This window comes from Telopea speciosissima, chromosome 11 (assembly GCF_018873765.1).
Source record: "Telopea speciosissima isolate NSW1024214 ecotype Mountain lineage chromosome 11, Tspe_v1, whole genome shotgun sequence".
In the NCBI taxonomy this organism is placed as follows: Eukaryota; Viridiplantae; Streptophyta; class Magnoliopsida; order Proteales; family Proteaceae; genus Telopea; species Telopea speciosissima.
The window spans coordinates 51,340,028-51,357,918 of NC_057926.1; the positions used below are offsets into that span (position 1 = coordinate 51,340,028).

The 17,891-nt window shown below is 37.6% G+C and overlaps 1 protein-coding gene across 2 annotated transcripts; it reads right to left on the minus strand.

The window, feature by feature from the left end:
• Positions 1–619: 619 nt before the first annotated feature.
• LOC122645755 (glucan endo-1,3-beta-glucosidase 3-like) lies at positions 620–7,650 on the minus strand. Of its 2 annotated transcripts, none has more exons than XM_043839110.1 (4): positions 7,445–7,650; positions 1,382–2,635; positions 1,272–1,299; positions 620–1,115 (listed from the first exon to the last, which is right to left on the minus strand). In XM_043839110.1, the coding sequence occupies exons 1-4, from the start codon at positions 7,497–7,499 to the stop codon at positions 968–970; spliced, it is 1,485 nt and encodes a 494-aa protein (XP_043695045.1). In that variant the 5' UTR covers positions 7,500–7,650; the 3' UTR covers positions 620–967. The 2 variants fall into 2 exon arrangements, with proteins under 2 accessions (XP_043695045.1, XP_043695043.1); XM_043839108.1 differs by having other exon boundaries at positions 620–1,118; positions 7,445–7,649.
• Between the last annotated feature and the right edge of the window lie 10,241 nt (positions 7,651–17,891).

The window sequence follows — 17,891 nt, forward strand, 5'->3', positions numbered from 1 at the left end:
CTTCGCCACTACAAGACCAAATCTCAAGGCAAAGGCCTCACCCACCAAAGCAGGAGCTGAGGCCAAATGATTTGAAGCTACCCAACAGATTTTTTTAGCTTCATTGACAACAATGCACCCTATTCCCATTGCTTTTGGATTATTTGATAATCCCACATCAGTGAAGATAGAGATACAATGGGAAGGATGGATGAAAGAAGGCTCAACCAAATTACCTGTGATGTCTGGAGGCACCATATTGGTATGTTTGAACCAATTAAATCTCAGTTTCATCTTTGTTCTATTTTTGGCTTCATATTACTTGGTGTTTGGGTCAATAGTAAGTTATCTTGTATGGAAGACAACCTAATGGCCTTTTACTTAATACCTTTCTTACTCCAAAAAAAAAAAATTTGTGCAATTTCCTTACTTAAAAAAAAATCACATGCAAGTAGATGTGCCTGTCTATATAATTCATACGGATGAGCCTGTCCAGAGAACCTTTTGTCAAAAAAGTTGTGGGGTTCACTGGAGGAATGAAGAATCCTGCAGACAAACCTTCACCCAAGAAACCATGGAAACCTGTTGGGTTCTGTTGTGCTTTCCACATGATCGGTCACATTCATCCAGCAAGCCAAAGGGAGCAAAATACATAACAATCAGAGTTGAACATTGATGGATCATTCATAAATCTAATCAAAGAATGCAACACAAGTGGAAGCCAAGTATAATGCAGAGCAGATTCACCAATAACCCAAATAACTTCCCTTGGTTTTTTTGTACAAAACCAAATTAACCACCCCGTGCTATAGAATTTAAACAACCTCGCCGCTCCCTTCTCCTTTATCGGAGGCACAAAATTGGGTATGCTGCAGGGTTCACCGACTGATGGGATAAAATTCATCTCCCAGTATCTGTCCCAGAAATTCGGATGGAATTTGATTTCAGGTATCAGTTACCTGAGAAGACACAGCCATGCACAATCTCCTCACAAGAAAAGTGCACTCCACAGTACAAATCCAATAACCAGCGGACTTCTAACACCACCATGGAAACTTTGTGTAGCAGAACTTGAAGCTGTGGAATTTGAAGAAGGTGCAAGCGTTGTGCCATTTATGAATGTGCCATTCCTGCCACCACTATACAAAAATGAAATATCAGTAGTTCACTCATGCAACAAATTACAAGTATTTGATTGTTACAAGTATTTGTAGATCATTTAGGAGATTGGAACAGGAAAAATCTTAAGAGGCCACAAAGGTAAAGGCAACATCAGGTATGCCTTAACATACCTCCCTGGAAATATGCAGGAACCATGACCTGCAAAAAGAGGAACCATAATATCAGCAATTAATGAAAATGCCAACAAAAACAGGTAAGAGAATATGTGTCAGGTTCTTACTTGGGTCTGTAGTCGTAACTGTAGCCACACCATTGAAGTAACATGTCCCAGAAGCCATTCCCATCTGACGATAATATGTGTCAAAAGCATAGCTTGCATGAGCAGCCACAGTGTCTGGTTCGTAGCATGGTTCTCCTTGCAACAAAGGTGAGCAATCCACCTTCCCAGGTCCACATGCCCAATCCAGTGCAGCCTGAAGCATTTTTGAATCAACACCATCCTTCGCAGTGCAAAAAGTCTGATTTGTAGTATCATTTGCCAACACCATTCCAGAACCTGTCAAGTGCAGAATATAAACAGGCACACCACTGGCATCAAAAAGACCCCAATTCTGCTCTGAAAGTGACCCAGGTTTCAAATCCTCATTGTAAAGCTCATAGATGTAGGTGCTAACTGCAACTCCAGGGTGCTTGGGTGTCCCAGTATTGTTGAGCACATGCCGGATTAGGTTGCTATTATACGTGTTGGCATTGTTAATAGTAGCATCTGGCTCATTATTATCACCCTTGGAAGGCCAGCCTGACTCGGTAACAACAATTGGGATGTTAGTAAAGTTAAGGTATGCCATGGCAAAGTATGCTGCATCAACCACAGCATCAAAGACATTGGTATAGTGAAGGAGTGTGTTTGCATCCACAGCTTCTTTGTTCGGAGGAAGAGGGCGAAAGAGTGCATAATCCAACGGTATTACACCATTGGATTCCATGTAATCATAATAGGGATAGACATTGAGCATGAGAGATGATCCCGTGGATTGCAAAAACTTAAGCAACGGGACCATGACTGGATCCCAGGAGCGGTTGAAGAAGGCTTGTGATGGTGGGAAAGAGTCGAGGATGATTGAGGATGAGAGTGGTGTTGACACTGTGATCTGATTATCAAGGTTGGCTGCAACAAGAGCAGAGTTAATAAACTTGACGGCGTTTACTAGGACAGGAGCAGCATTTGGAAGGGATGTAAGGACTTCAGACCCAACTGCAATGGTCGTGATGTTGGTGGCAGGTACATGTGCCACAACATTCCGGGCCACCCAATTGGCAGCAGTAGCATTGGATTGGCCCACCCCAAGGAGCTCGTCATTTGGGATAGAGACTGTAACACGAATGCCAGTGTTAGCGAGTGCAATAAGCATGGCACGGTCAGCATCATAGAGCCGGACATGTCTGATTTGTTGGGCCTTCAAGAGGGCAGCCACCTGAGTCGGGCTTGGCATATTGGAGAGGTCTGTGCCAATGTTTACACCAATAAAAGCATCTGTTGATCAGAGAGAAAGCATGAGGTACCAGTCTAGATGCCCATTGTAACAGGAAATGTTGCTTAATTTGTATCAGCAGAGATGATCATAGAAACAGAAACCATAACTACACAATTTTCAAGTCCCAAGCATTGCATTACATGTTATATTACCATGTTCTTGCAATAAAGGTTCATCCATTGTCTGCTATATTCAGATTTCAGACTCATGAATTATGATACTCAGGCTATGACTAATAATTTTTATATTAAATGTTTTTATTGGGTGGTGACAAGTTCAGTGACATGGCCTGAAAAAAAAACTAGGGGAATTTATCTAAATAACAGTACGTAAGTGTATACATAAATATCTTCCCAATCCTTTTGCTGCTTATGAAATTAATCAGGTAAATCACCTGCGTTGTGTAAGGCAATCATCTTCGTTTTTTCATTTTCTAAAAGCAAAGACAGAAAAAATTGAAAATGTTTGATGAAGTTGTTCCCAAACATAATGCCCTTGATGAAAGCAAAGACAAGAAATTGAAAATGTTTGACGAAGTTGTTTCCAAACATAATGCCCTTGATGAATTGGGTAAAGAATTCCTATTTGGTAATTCAAAGAGTTTCATTGGTGTGTCTCCCTTTACCCACTTTGAAAGGATTTATTTTTTTAATACTAGAATTGTCTGGCAGAGTAGGACATCATCTTTGGCTGCACTTCACAAAGTTTTTCATAAGTCATGGTTTCACACAAGAAAAGTTGAAAACATCCATTATGGGCAACCATATAAAAGACACTAAGTTAACTCTCAATATGATGATAGCATTGGTACTAAGAAGACAAGTCTGCTGCAATCATACAGGATAGGGATTTTTGTTCCTCAAAGACTCTGCAAAGGCTCAAGAGATCCAAAACAGAGACTTGACTGAACTTGACTGGAACATCTATCCAAAAAGTGCTTACCTTTGATTAAACATAATTTAAACTCAAAACCATTTATCCTCTAGACGTTCATGGTCCTCATCAAATACTTCCCACCCTCATCAGATGAAATTGTCATGACAATGGTTCTAAGTATTGGTAAGATATCGGAATAGGGGAACTTGACCAATACGCCTGATACATGTGGGTAATAGTCTTGGTTAAAGTTATCTTAATCGAGGACCGTATCAGTCCCAGCCAATACCAATACTGATACAGTTCGAGTGGATGAAGCCAATTTGGCTGAACCGATCCACTCTTTGGGACCCGTCAATATAGTAGCTAGAAAATAATAAAAAAGAGTAAAAAAAGTCCAATATATATATATTTAAATTACAATAGGCTTTGTTTGGTTGCAAGGAGAAATAAAGGGAAGGGAAGTGAAAAAATTTTAACTTAAAAAAAAAACCTTTTGTAATCATTACCCTATGTGACTATATCACTAACTCCAAATCATTCCATATTTGGTTATTAAATTTCACTTTATTTGCATCCAATTCCCTTTGGTTTAAAAAGTAAAATAAAAATTACATGTAAAATGTATCATTACTAAATCTGGTATGAAATTTAAGTAGTTTATACAATCACATGGGGTAATCATTACAAAAGTTTTTTTTTAAGATTTGAAATTTTCACTTCCCTTCCCTTTAATTCCCCTTGCAACCAAACGTAGCCATAAGTGCATAAAAATTTTCATTTATTTTCTAAACTTAAATAAATGAAACATGTAAATCTTAGTATGATCTACAACCGGAAGACTATTTGCCAAAAAAATCCACTAAAATCCAAATCTCCAAGAATCAAACATGTAGATCTTAGTATGATCTACAACATACTGAAAGATCAACATCAAATTCTACTTATTTATAATTTTCAAATTTAAAAAAATTAACATAAACTCAATATTGCATGATATATTGATGATTTTTTTTAAAAGCACACAAACCCATCAATGACAAACGTAGAACAAATCTAAGTTAGAATTTGCAACATCTAACCACAGATTGCAACAAAAAAAGGGTAAAAAAACCGACCTTGTAACGTTGAAAAACATTAAAGAAGGCGTCTGATTGCTAAAATCTGGATTTTCGACCCTCGAAATTCCGATTAAAGACACTGAATGCGTAGATCATCCATAATAGTAAAGGGGGGCAAAAATCAACTCAATTGGAGGTGAAATGAACGATATCCAAAGGTCTGAAGTTCGGAGAGGAATATATAAGGTAAGTTGCAGATTTCAAATGGAAAACGGGTCGGCTCAGCCAATCCGGGTATTGAGCCATTCCTCCACCACTATATCCATGGCATTAAATATCAGCATTGGATCAGGTGTATTGGTTGACCCGTAGCAGAATCGGCTGACCCCGAATCCGATATTTGACCAATACAGTTGCAGTGAGCTGGACCCAGATCAGACGATCCAACCCAATTCTTATTCAAAACCTGCAATTCAAGGTAATTCTTCCAGCCGAACTTCAAACATTTAGATATCAGTCTGACACCTTCAATGTTTGAGTTTTGAGGTTGTTTTTCCACTCTTTTTTTGCTGCAATCTGTTAGTCTGTTGCAAATACTAGCTTAGATGTGTCATATTGGATTTAAGTTTTTTTATTTTTTTTAATATCATGAATATATCATGTGATATTGGTTCTATGTTATTTCTTAATTTTCTGCAAATAATAAAAATAAAATTGGAATTTGATGTTGGTTTTTTAGTATGTTGTGTAGTAGATCATGCTGAAATCTACATGTCTGTGGCTTGTTTGCCAAAAAAATCCACAAAAAAAAAAAACATTCAGTTTTACATTTTTCAAATTTGTTACATACTTATTGTAATTTAGGTTACATCTTATGCAATATTTCACAAAAATAAAAATTAATTATGAATTCCTATTTTTATAATGGTGTATTTTTTTATTTATTAATTTTCTTGCCGATATAGTGACCAATCCCAAAAAGTGAACAGTCCAACTGAATTGACCCGATACAGCCCAACTTACCGAATCAGTATCAGCTGAGACCGATACAATCCCCGATTTTGATACCTTTTACTATCATGACATTACATTTTGAGTTTTTCTGATCTTGAATGTAGAACCCACTAAAGAGTAGATGCTAGTAGATATTAACTATACTAGCTGGTATACGAAAATTAGGAGGGAAGCTTATCAAAGGGTGCTCTTCCTGCCTTAAAACCTCAGACATTAGACACCCAGGAGGTTCACAGCCATTCAATTATATGCTCCCAAAAATGCAATTTCCTGAGCTAAGCATTGAACAAATTGGATAATCCTTCACATCCAACCTATTATGCTATTTTGGGTAACAAACACAACAATCATGAAAAACAGCTACAGATAAATTTTTCCCAAAAAAAAACATGAAAACAGTATGCAGATCAGATTTTCTTCATCATGGTCCTCTATTCAGGCAATAATCCACATATCTTACAACAGGGATGGGCTTCAACTTCATTCCTCTATTCAGAAAGATACATAAATGATACAATATAAATAGTCTATGCCAGCTGTGAGTAACAATTTGGCGAATAAAAGGGCGCACTATCCAACAAATTGAAGGATTTTTGGAATCTGGACCATAAAATAGTTGTCCACTGTCACTCATTTATTTAATCTGTTTACTTAACACAATACTTAGTCCAAAACCTTAAGAAAGGCACTTCATAAGAATAAGAAATTAGTCTTCCCATGTATAATGACAGCTTTATCCTGTCCCATCGCCCATACTCCCATTTGGTATATTATCTTAAACAATTTATGGACATAAAATTAGTTTTGTTTTCTTACAGAAAAAAAAAAAAAAGAAGTTTTGCACCAGATGGGCAGTTTAGATATAAAGTCCTCAGTTAAGAATGCAGCTGCATCTGTTTAATACGGTAGGTAAGCAAAACAACACCATACAATATAAATAGCATTAGCTTCCCAACAAGACCTAATGAAAGGGACAGACGTGAAGTTTTAACTTCCAATAGTAATTTAAGCTATATTTAGCAGACTTTGAAGTTTAAAGCTTTTTAAGAAATGTAGGATTCTTTAATGAGTAGTGAACCATGCCCATAACCCATTAACCCCCATAGAAGTTATGGTGGGAAACACAAGTCTTCTATGTTCTGATCTTTTGATGTTATCAAGAAGGAGAACATTTATTCATGGAGTGTAGGTCATTCAATAGCCAGATTAGCATTAACACTGTGGTGCAGAGTTTTGGAGGTAGGAAGAGGACATTTTGGAGATTTTAACTAAACTTTGGTGCAGGATTTTCAACAGGTCGGTCAGTAGAAAAAGTCAAGAACACAGGAGAAAACTGGAACAATGGAACCTTAACTCACAAGTCTCTATCTCTCTGCCTCCCAAGCAAATCTGCAACTAGAAGGCCATAACTCTCTTGTCTCTTCACTTGCATTAGTACCCAAAACCAGAGTATTTCAACACCAGACTAGACCAAGCCATGACGATGAAACCCAGAAGCCTCTTTTAACTTCAAAATAGATGGGAAAGGAAGCATCTTTTCACTCGATTTACTTGAAAGAAACTTAAAAACATTAAACATGGAAAGAACAGCATTGAGATTTTCTGACACAAACTGAACTAAAGGGAAAAAAGAGGAAACAGAGAGCTCAAAAAGAACAGCCACGGAGGTCGAAACCCAAACCCAGTTCAAAAACTAGGAGATCCCAAAGAGAATACAGATTAAAGAGAGCATGAACTCTTACAAAGTAACCCAATCTTGACAGATACATCAAAAGTCCACTAAGAAGCAGCAAACCCACGAAAATGAGAGAGGCAAAGATTAAAAAAATAGGAGCAGGTAGAGTTGAAAGGACGCACCTTGGTCAGCTGTGACAACAGAGACTGCCAAGAGCAAAAGAAGAAGCAGAGCCATTGATTCTACAATGCCCAAATCCTCCAAAACCAATAATACACTGAGAACCTGAGAGGAAGGGGGAAAACCAGAAAAGAAGAAGAAGAGAAAGAGAGAGAGGAACTGAACTGAGAGAAAAAGTGGTTCCTTTCTGAAAGAGAATTAAACAAAGCTACAGAGACCGTGTTAAGTGGAAATTTATAAGCAGTGTAAAAGAATTTTGCTGATCTGGGATGTTCTTCCAATCACGTGACGTTTGTCAGAGATCGAACGGTTATTATCTCTCTACCGTTCAGTTGAACCAGTAATGGCATACATCGTGGCAAAACCTTTGTGGAAGCCACCTGATGATATAGGAATAAGGGTTACATCTAGGATCTATTATTCCAGAACTCTAGGTATCGAGATCTGCGCCAGGGGAAGATCACAAGAACCTTGGTTATTCCAATCAAACGGTATATGATAAGGCATACAGAACGATTGCTCTAAGTAATATATATTTAATCAAGTTCTTCCTTAACCATTAATAAGGTCTAAAATCTAAGGCGATGTACGAGAACACTGACAATGATGACGTGGCAAAGCAGCTGGATTCAACGGTCATATTCCTGGTTTTTTTTGTTTTGTGAAATATTCCTGGTCCATTTATTTCTTTATTAATTGTCCTTTCGGTTTTTTTTTTTTTTTTTTTTAGTTTTTCTTTTTAGGGAATCTCTTAAAAAACGCTCTTACATGCGCAGTGAGTGCTGTGACTCTGAGCCTGGACTGTGTTGCCAGAATCCAGATTCGTCTTCGAGGAAAGCTCTCTTCACACGAGACAGGAGTGCTTACGATTGTCCATTCACACGTGTGCTCCGAACCTTGGAGCCCATGAGAGTGCGGATCCGGATCTCTCCAACAATATTTTACAATTAGAATCCATCTTTTTTTCGATCTGGTTGTTCCACCATCCTAATCCCAGTTAGATTCAAGCATGATACATTTTTTAATTATTGAGAGAACTCAAATGTTCCCCTTTAGATCAATGAAACAATTTTGAGAAACTTTTTTTCCGTTTGAAAGATACAAGAACGAAACAATCAATCTATTGTGTATTTTTCAGAAACAATAGACAATTAATCGAATGATTGGACAAATTCTAGCATTCTCGAATGGCTAGAAATGTACTTGTATCAAGATATTTCATATGTTCCTAAATTATTGAATATTTTATTTATATGGAGAAAAGTTCTCTATAGGAGAGTGTACCATGGGGCAAAATGATTTCCCCCAACCCATATAAAAGGTGGAATTCTCCCCCATGATGTTTTAGTATGCACTCTCATTGACCCCGTGCACACACAAGAACTATGCTACCTTATTCTTAAGAAAGAAAAAAGAAAAGACCGGTTATAATACTCTATCTTTTTCCCTTTTTATGTCTTGGCCATAGAATTACTCTGTATTCTTTGCACCAAAAAAGGGGGAGAAGATAAATCTGACTTCTAAGCATCTAGATGAACCTCCAAACTGTAAATCTATAGCAGATTTTATTGTTCATTGACCTCGAATAAACCTCATCTTTTTTAAGAAAAATTCTTAATTTATGTCTAAAATTAATGATTTTTATTGATTTTATGTAAATAGGCCCTACCATCCTACAGTATTTTACACCTAAGGAGGGGCAACATTGGACGAGAGGAGATGCAAAAAAAGGGCGGGAGAGGGGAGACACCTATTTTTGTTCAAAGTAAAGGCAAGAGCAAGAGAGTCAATCTCTTTACCTCCTCGGACCCACAACAACTTATAAAGTTACAAGGGGCTTAACATGAATAAACTTTAGTCTATATTTAGTATTTTTTTTTCCAACCTAGTAAACTGAGCAAATATCCTTAAACTGTGTATGATATCACTTTTTGATTCTATAGTGTGTTTCTTTTGCAGAGTTCTTAGATTCTTACTTTGATGAAAAGAGACAACTAGGGTACAAGTAACCAATACGAACTGTGTTAGGTTGTACAAGCCTAAGGCCTAGCCCGAAGTAATTTATATTCAAGTTCATATAACTTTTTAAAAAGCTTCTTCCAGTTGCAAAGTAAAAGGAAGTGAAAGAAAATGAAATCGGTTTTGAAAAGAAAAAGACAAGCTTTGTAATTATGATTATGTAATCTACATATAACTCTTACTATGTTTATTCATTACATTTTGGGGAAAAAAATTGTCATGACAGCTTGTGCAATTTACTCCTTACATTTATTTTTTATTATTTTTCCAATCTACTCTAAAAATGTAGACCCTAAGGATGATACCTTTTATAGTTATAAATTGCTCCAAAAGTCCTTAAGTTTGGCGAAATTGCACTTACGATCCCCATGATTCAGGCAAGGTGCACAGTAATAGCCTATCGGTGAAAGCCTAGGTAAAGTTGCATACATTATGACCCCCCTAGATCCCACAGTGGTGAGAGCCTAATGCGCTAGGTATGCCCTATTTGTTTTAAAAATGCCTTGATTTTCAAACAAGTAAAACTCAATCTTCTATTTGTGGTTAAATCTATTGATCAGTGGACCTGTGACCTTAAACTCCTTCATTTTGGAACTAACTATTGTTTTGAGCAAGATGAGGATATGATTTTACCCTATGATGAGTACCAAAGATTGTCGGAAGGGGAATCATGTCTATCATATGCAATGGGAACTGTATACCTAACGATGAAATGGTTGGGTGGGTTCCTTCTTGTTTTTTCATTCTCATTTTGTTGTAGCCTATCTTAACCATGCTTATGTAGAAACGCTCAAAAGTCATAATTACGCTGATTGTACCGGGGCTTGCAAGGAGCACAAGAACAAGGGTGGATGCATGTATAGATGTGTGGATAGATTTTCAAGAGATGGTGGACTTGCTGATGAAGGAAGCAATGAGGGCTGGCCATGGTAGAATTTTAATATAATTTGTGACATTTCCTGTTTAATGAAGACTTTTAAATCTGTTCAATGGTAGACATGGGGAGGGGGAATCTTCCATGCCACACTAATGGTGAGAGGGTGTACAGTATATTAGCTGTGTGGGAAACTTGGATATGGAGTATGATCCGCTTGTATCTGATCCAGATCCAACTCATTTTGGACATTGTCCTTAGCCATTTTCATGAGTGATCAACCTGAAGCTAGCCTTGTCCAATATCACTTTGCAAGTTCCATTTGTCAAGTATAATTAGACCAATAAGAAAAGGGAAGAAGAATGTTGTTCGGTCACGTGGCCCCTGCACCAGCACGTGGCCAATGAGAGGATTTGCAAAGGCATCCAACAGGAGGGGTGGGGAGGTTATTTTTGCTCCCCTTTGTTTGTGGCGCAAACGCGATCAGGCAACGTTTTTTTTTCCAAAAAAAATGTAGTTACAAGAATTTCTGAAATTTGATCATGTATGTGTTTTGTAGGGTTGATGTAAATTGGCCATTGTGGAAAGTGAGATACAAGAACTCATGTGTTGAAGCAGAGTGTGAGGTAGTTCCTGGCAAACCATGTCCAACTTTATGGAACTCTCTTGCAAACACATTTTATGTAAGTATCATCTTCTTCGAAGAATAATTTTGTAGCTCTACACTGATTTCTTTTCATGAATACATATCATGGCTGAGTAGTCACAATACCGAATAGAATTGAGGGAATGCTATAGTGTATGGCCAGGTGGCCAAGACATATCCAAGTTGACTCTCCTTATCCATCATTGAACTACGTTATTACCAAGCTTTGAAAATGGGATCGTCAAAATGACACCTCTATAGGTGTATTTAAAACTTGACATCTTCTCTTAATTGCCACTTTATAAAAGGATTTTCAAAAATAATTTGATATTGCTATCATTATGTCATTATCAAAAGATGTCATTGTCATGTACATCTTTCAAATACATATGTGCAATAACAATGTTGGTCTCATTGGGAAAAAAAAAAACACGATACTGGCGTGCCTAACCTTTACCCTAAAAGGGCAAAAAAATAAGACTACAAATTATTTGATACTTTAAAAGGTATCAATAAGAAAAACCCTTTAAAATTATGGAATCAACTTTCATTGATACTATTTCGAATTGAACAAAGATCAGCTGATAAATTGTAGTCAGCGTTTTAAAAACAAGAATTAGGGATCAATGCCGATCCTGAAATCGATCCGATCCAACTAATTTAAAGCAATTTCAGGGTGAAATTGTGATCAACCTTGGAACTGGGAATTTGTTTAGAAAATCGGCCGATTCAATTCCAATTCAAGCATGAAAGATTAGGATCGGTGAGAATCTAGGTTGGTGTTAGTCGATTCTGATATGGTTTGACTGAATCACAGACCATATTTTCCGATTCTTGAAACATGGTTGTAGATATTGATACAAAAGAAAAGTTGCATTGCCTTCATGTTATTTTATTAAGTAAATAAAAGGACTAAATTCGCTTCCACCATAGAGTCAATAGATTCCCACCATTCTAGGGAATATGTTCTGGATCTCCTAACTAAGGCAAGGATGTTAGGCTGCAAGCATGGAATTAAATCTCAGACGAAATTGGACGAAATTGACCAAAATCTCCGATCCCAGCTCCACTGCCCCTTCTAGGAGTTTGCAAATAAGAGAAAAAACTCACATAAATACAACAAAAGATGTAAGCTGCCCTAAAGCAACATAGTTATCATCAAACCTTGCAGACAAAGAAAGTCAATTATTTCACTGGTACTTCCAATAATTGTGTCCATCCTCTACAAAACTTCATTCAAATTTGATCCTAAAAACAGATCTAATCCTGCCACACTAAAATCATCCCTTCCCCCCCCCCCCCCACATGAAACTTAACACACACCATTCCACACTTGTCCTCACAAAAACTTCCAATTTTTCTACATGCTAATTGTGTAAGATCCACATCACATAACAAAACACAAAACACACAATGATTTCCTGCATAGCTTCGCCAAAATGCTTCCATATTCCAATGGTTTCTATCATCTATGCTGAATTACAATATAATGTGAAACTTCTCTTCAGTGAGACATTCTCTAATTAATGATTATACTACACATACTTCCCTGACAAGTTCAACATCCACGGAGTTCTTAGAGAAATAAAAATTTTCTTCTGAATGCAAAGCACTGCCCTCGCTCTCTCAGCACCCTTGTTGTCTTCATATAGTCAGCTTGATAGCAACTAAGAATTTTAATTACTAAAACCTAAGCACTGAAAAAAGCGAATAAGAGAAAAAGGTAGGACTTTCAGAACACAGAGTCTACAGGCTACAATTCTCCAACAAAGAGCTAGTCACAAATTCTATCTGTTAAGTTGTAATTCCTATGGGGTCGTGTGGACCTATTTCCCAGTTGGCTTAAGTTAGATAGAGTTATAGTTGTTTATGGATTTGCACGTTGTAGTTTCCTTTCCTGTTTCAGTTTCGTTATCTAATTTTAATTCCTATCTGAAGTACAATTGCTAGTTATAAATAGAGATTGGAGGTCAGCGATAGAATACACACATTGATTCTATCGTGGAACCAGTTCTCTTCCCATCTCTCTCTCTCTCTCTCTCTCTCTCTCTCTCTCTACTCTTCTTTTCATCTACTGGTCCTGGTTTGTTAGGCTTAGATAATACAAAGAAAAACAAAGAAAACAAAATGGACACTAACTGAATAACCATAGTAACCAAGGCAAGAATTGGTTCAACAAAATACAATGACAGGTACCTTAATATTAACGCTTAAGGGTGTTTTTCGACAACTCTAATTGTTGTGAGGATGTCAACTCATCCTGTGTTTTGGCTTCTACTCGAACTTCAACCCTTGCAGGATTCTTCAGCCTGCTTTAGAGAGATCTTCAACTGCTTCAGTTTGGGTAGCTCAAAAAAAGGAAGAGGGGGGGGGGGGGGGGAACCACTTATAATGGAAATTATCTGTGCTTCAGAAACTCCATATCCAAGAGCCTATCAGCCTATTCTATGATTAAGACCTGCTCTAGTCAACAAAGATGAATCAGAGATCAAATTAAAAGAAAATACTGATTAGAGGGCTATTAAATATTATTAAGAGGTCTGACAGTAAAATTTTCCAAATCTCATTACCATTAATCACAGCATAGAAAGGAACAAATGTCCATCACCACCAGATGAAGCAAAGTCAGGTACCCTTCTTTATCATTGATTATGGAAATCACTTACTTTAAAGAGCCTGAAGATCATTTTAAGTTTGTACTTTACCCATGTTTTTTAATTTTTTAATAAAATATACCAATCAATGGTTGTCTAACAAAAATGACAGGTATATGACAACACACATTACTGATGACATAATGAGTAAAGAATATACTTTCTTGACTAACATCCTAGGTCCCTTTACATGAAGATGTTCAGGATGTAAAAGAGATCGAGATCTATAAATACCTCAAGATTTTGGAAATCCAAGATATCCATGCATTCCATTATGTCATATAGCCTCGCAGGTGTGCCAATCAATAAATTTGCTCCTTTCTCTATTTTCTTCATGTCAGCCTTTTTAAGTCTACTCCTCCGACAAGAAGCATTGCCTTAACATTTGGCAATGTTGAAAAAGAAGGCCCTGTGTAGTATATTTGAGATGACAACTCTCTTGTTGGATAAAGACATACAATTTGATTCTGAAAACTACAGCTTATCATATACAAAACCATTAAGCATAGCTGTCAAGGCGCTGCCTAAGCGTCCAGGTGCCTTGTTGGTGTTGCTCTGTGATGCAGAATTAAAGGCCTACCAGTGGAGGAAGTCCAAGAAGAACAAGGATTAAAGCGGCCTAGTCATGGTTGCACAGGCTTAACGTGGCCTGGGTCCAGTTCTCTATGTTTTGAATTTGTTTTAAGTCAGTTCTGGTTCAATTCTTGAACCCGTGGTTCACTAGGTCAGTTGGGTCAAGTTATTAAGTATCTTATCTCATCTCTTTAATGGAGTCAAGTTAGAAAAGACTACCTATCAGGGAGGTCAACCTAGGGGTACTCTATTTTGTTTAAAATTGTTTTATTATTATTTTATAACCTATTTGTAAGGAGGAAGTTTCTATTCCTCTGTAAATCAGCTAAGGTAGGTTTAGAGTCCTAAAAACTGAAGTCTTGCTTTGAACCAACATCAGAGGGGCCCGTAGAGTATATTATATTTCCTAAACCTGGTAAAGGAGAATAACCCCTTTGATGAGTTCCACAGATAGAAAGACCTTCTTGGTTTGCTAGGTTGAATTCTAGAAGAGCATGTCCTAAGTTGGGAATCAAGAATGACCCCTATATCAATTTGACAAGAAAAATGCCTTTCTGCATAGTAATCTGGAAGAGAGAGTGTACATGCAAATTCCTCCGGGATTCAAATCTCCCAAGGCTAAAGGCAAGGTATGTCGCCTAAAGAAGGCACTCAATGGCTAGAAACAATTACCAAGAGCTGGTTGATAGGTTCAGGCAAGCCATAGTGAATAATGGATATTACACTAAACTTACAAAAAGGGAAATGGTACACTGAAAGCACATATTCTGTATGTTGATGATGCGTTTGCAACCGGTGATGATGAGGAAGTGTAAAAACTGAAGAAGTATCTAGATCAACAATTCAAGATCAAGGATCTGGGTACTTCGAAATATTTCTTAGGAATTGAGGCATAGTTATCAAGGTGTCGCCTAGGCATCAAGGTGCTTTGGTCACCTAGATGCCATGACAACTTTGAATTGAGGTATCAAGATCAGCCAAGGGTATCTATATTCCTCAGAGGAAATATGTTCTGGAGCTCCTAAGTAAGCAAGGATGTAAGGCTGCAAGCATGGAACTAAATCTAAGTCGAAATTGACCAAAATCTCCGAGTTGTCTCGCTTTCAGGCCTGGCCAAAATGAAACCCAGGGAGACCCAAGGTCGAAACCTCGAAACGAGATCCAGAACGTCTCAGTTTCGAGCCTGATGGAAACCAGCCTTGAAACCATGATGTGAAACCTTGGTTGCAAGCCTAGTCACTCAGCCATTTATCAAAATCACAAATTAAGTCAAGAAAGTGAACAATAGATCATTGATTTTAGGACATACAAAAGGCTTGTTGGCAAGCTGATCTATCTCTCTGTCTCACTATGTAGTTAGTGTAATCATCCAGCTCATGCATGCTCATAGAACTGGTCACATGGAAGTTGTATACCAGATCCTCAGATTTATGAATTCAGGTCCAGGGAAAGGTTTATTATTCAAGAAACACAATCACCTAAATTGAGGCATATACTGATGTAGGTTGGACTGGATCAAACAAAGATTGGAATTCAACTTCAGGATATTGCACCTTTGTAGGTGGGAATCTAGTGACATGGAGAAGCAAGAAACAATCTATAGTGGCCAAGTCAAGTGCAGAAGCAGAATTTAGAGCTATGGTTCATGGGATTTGCAAACTTTTGTGTATGCAAAAGTTGATCCAAAAGTTGGGTCTTTGAGGTGGACAGATGAGACTATATTGTGACACAAAGCAACAACCAGCATAGCACACAATCCAGTCCAACATGACTCTACGAAAATAATCGAAGCTGATCGCCACTTTATAAAGGAAAAACTTGAATCAAGATCCCTTTGTATACCATTTGTGAGAACTGGAGAGCAAATGGCAGATATCTTGACTAAAGTAATTTCCTCCACACATTTTAATGTTTTGTTAGGCAAGTTATGTGTAATGGCTATGCCCCAGCTTGAGGGGGGTGATAGAATAATTGTAAGGGTATTATGGGAATGCCCAAGTAATGTGTGTAAAATAGGAATTAGTATTATATGTATGGAGTTATTCTTGTGCTTACTAATCTTCTATTTTGAAAGCAATATGTTGGTCTTTCGGATCAAGTGTTTACCGCTACACTAAAATCAATTGGTGGTAATGAGGGTGCAACTTTATTTTGTTATGCAGAGAGGGTGGTTAGTCCCAAAGTCGCAAGGAGATGCAAATACAATATTAAAAGGGAAAAGGGAAATCTTAGTCAGCCCTAACTTCTCTTCTTTCTCCATCTCATCTTCTTCTCCTTCTTCTTCAACACTACTGGAACGATAAATCCTCAACATCCTGTTCTGTTCCACACAACAGAACTGAACTGGAATATTAACTGAGAAGATATGACAGCAATCAGGAAATCAAGAGGGTACAATGGAGGATTCCTAGTACTACTGGGAAACAGGGCGGAGAAGAGAGCTGAGAAGTTAGCTAGTTAAATTTAAATTTCAGATCAGAAACTAAGCGAATTATGATTGCAGAGAGTTTAGCACAAAATTTCAGATCAACATGAGCAGAATTGAGAGAGTTATTAATTATCTGCAAGCTGAGAAGCAACCAGAAAGAGCGGTGCTGCAAGCTAACTTATGGTAAACTGAAGAAATCAGAAGGGAAAACTAAGAAGGATGATAGAAAAGAAGCTTGGTGCAAGTATTCACCTTCTATGGGCTTGGAATCCACCAAAACCCCCTTGAGAATCCACCCCAGTCGACAACTCTGAATCCAAAGAAGCCAGTTGCAGAAAACCTGACTTCTATTGCTTATAAATCATATGGTGACTTGTAGCCTTACACAACTATTTATAGACTTGTACGACAGACTACTAACCTGGATTTTAAAGTAACTCAGGAAAATTTAGTTTCCAGACCTGACGCCAGTAGCTAATAACTCTCTGACTCCATTAGGAATTACAATTTAATAATCAGACTGGAAACAAAAAATTACTGAAACTCCAAGTGATGCCAGTTTCTAGGACTGAAGAGCAAATACTGAAACAGGAAAAATTAGAAACCCACAACCAGGACTAAATCACCTGGGTGTGTAGGGAAATAACCACACACTGGTGGCTAGCTCTTCTTCCCTCTGCGTGCTGCATCAGATTAGGCGCTCAAGTTGAAATCCTGAACTCTAACCAGAATAACTCTGGTCAAGTCATAGCTCAAAAACTCGCCGAAATCTCCACAAAATTCCGCTAATTTCAACATGACCGGGAAGAAACAAGAGGCGAAACCCAGAACTGACACTGTTCGCCAAAATTTTGGTCATTTCAGCTGTTTGCCCCCAAAATGGCCAACCAAAACTCAAGGAAAAAAATGCACTGTTTCTGTAAAATTTTGCCAATTTCAATGCAGCCTACCGAAATGAGTTTTAAAACTATGGGTCAAGTACACCCTCCATATAGACAAAAATTTCTTTCTTTTTTGGTAAGACAAGGTCTATTGGACCTCCAGGACACTCAGCTGAGGTTTCTCAGCTTTGGTTAAGTAGATAATGAATTTCTCCTATTGTTATCAGATTCTGCTTGCCGGCCCCATTTAGTTGTTGTTATCAGATTCTGTTTGCTGGAGCTTCTGAGTTTTTGTGTAAAATTATCCTGATTTGGACTTCAGTATTTTTTATCCTCTGTTTATCCTATCTAAAATTCTGAATTGGAACTACTTT

Coding starts and splice junctions, on each gene's coding strand:
- LOC122645755 (XM_043839108.1), bottom strand. CDS start 7,499: ATGGCTCTGCTTCTTCTTTTGCTCTTGGCAGTCTCTGTTGTCACAGCT. Junction 1,300..1,381: donor AGTTACGACTACAGACCCAA/GTAAGAACCTGA, acceptor CTCTTTTTGCAG/GTCATGGTTCCTGCATATTT. Junction 1,119..1,271: donor TCCTGCATATTTCCAGGGAG/GTATGTTAAGGC, acceptor ATTTTTGTATAG/TGGTGGCAGGAATGGCACAT.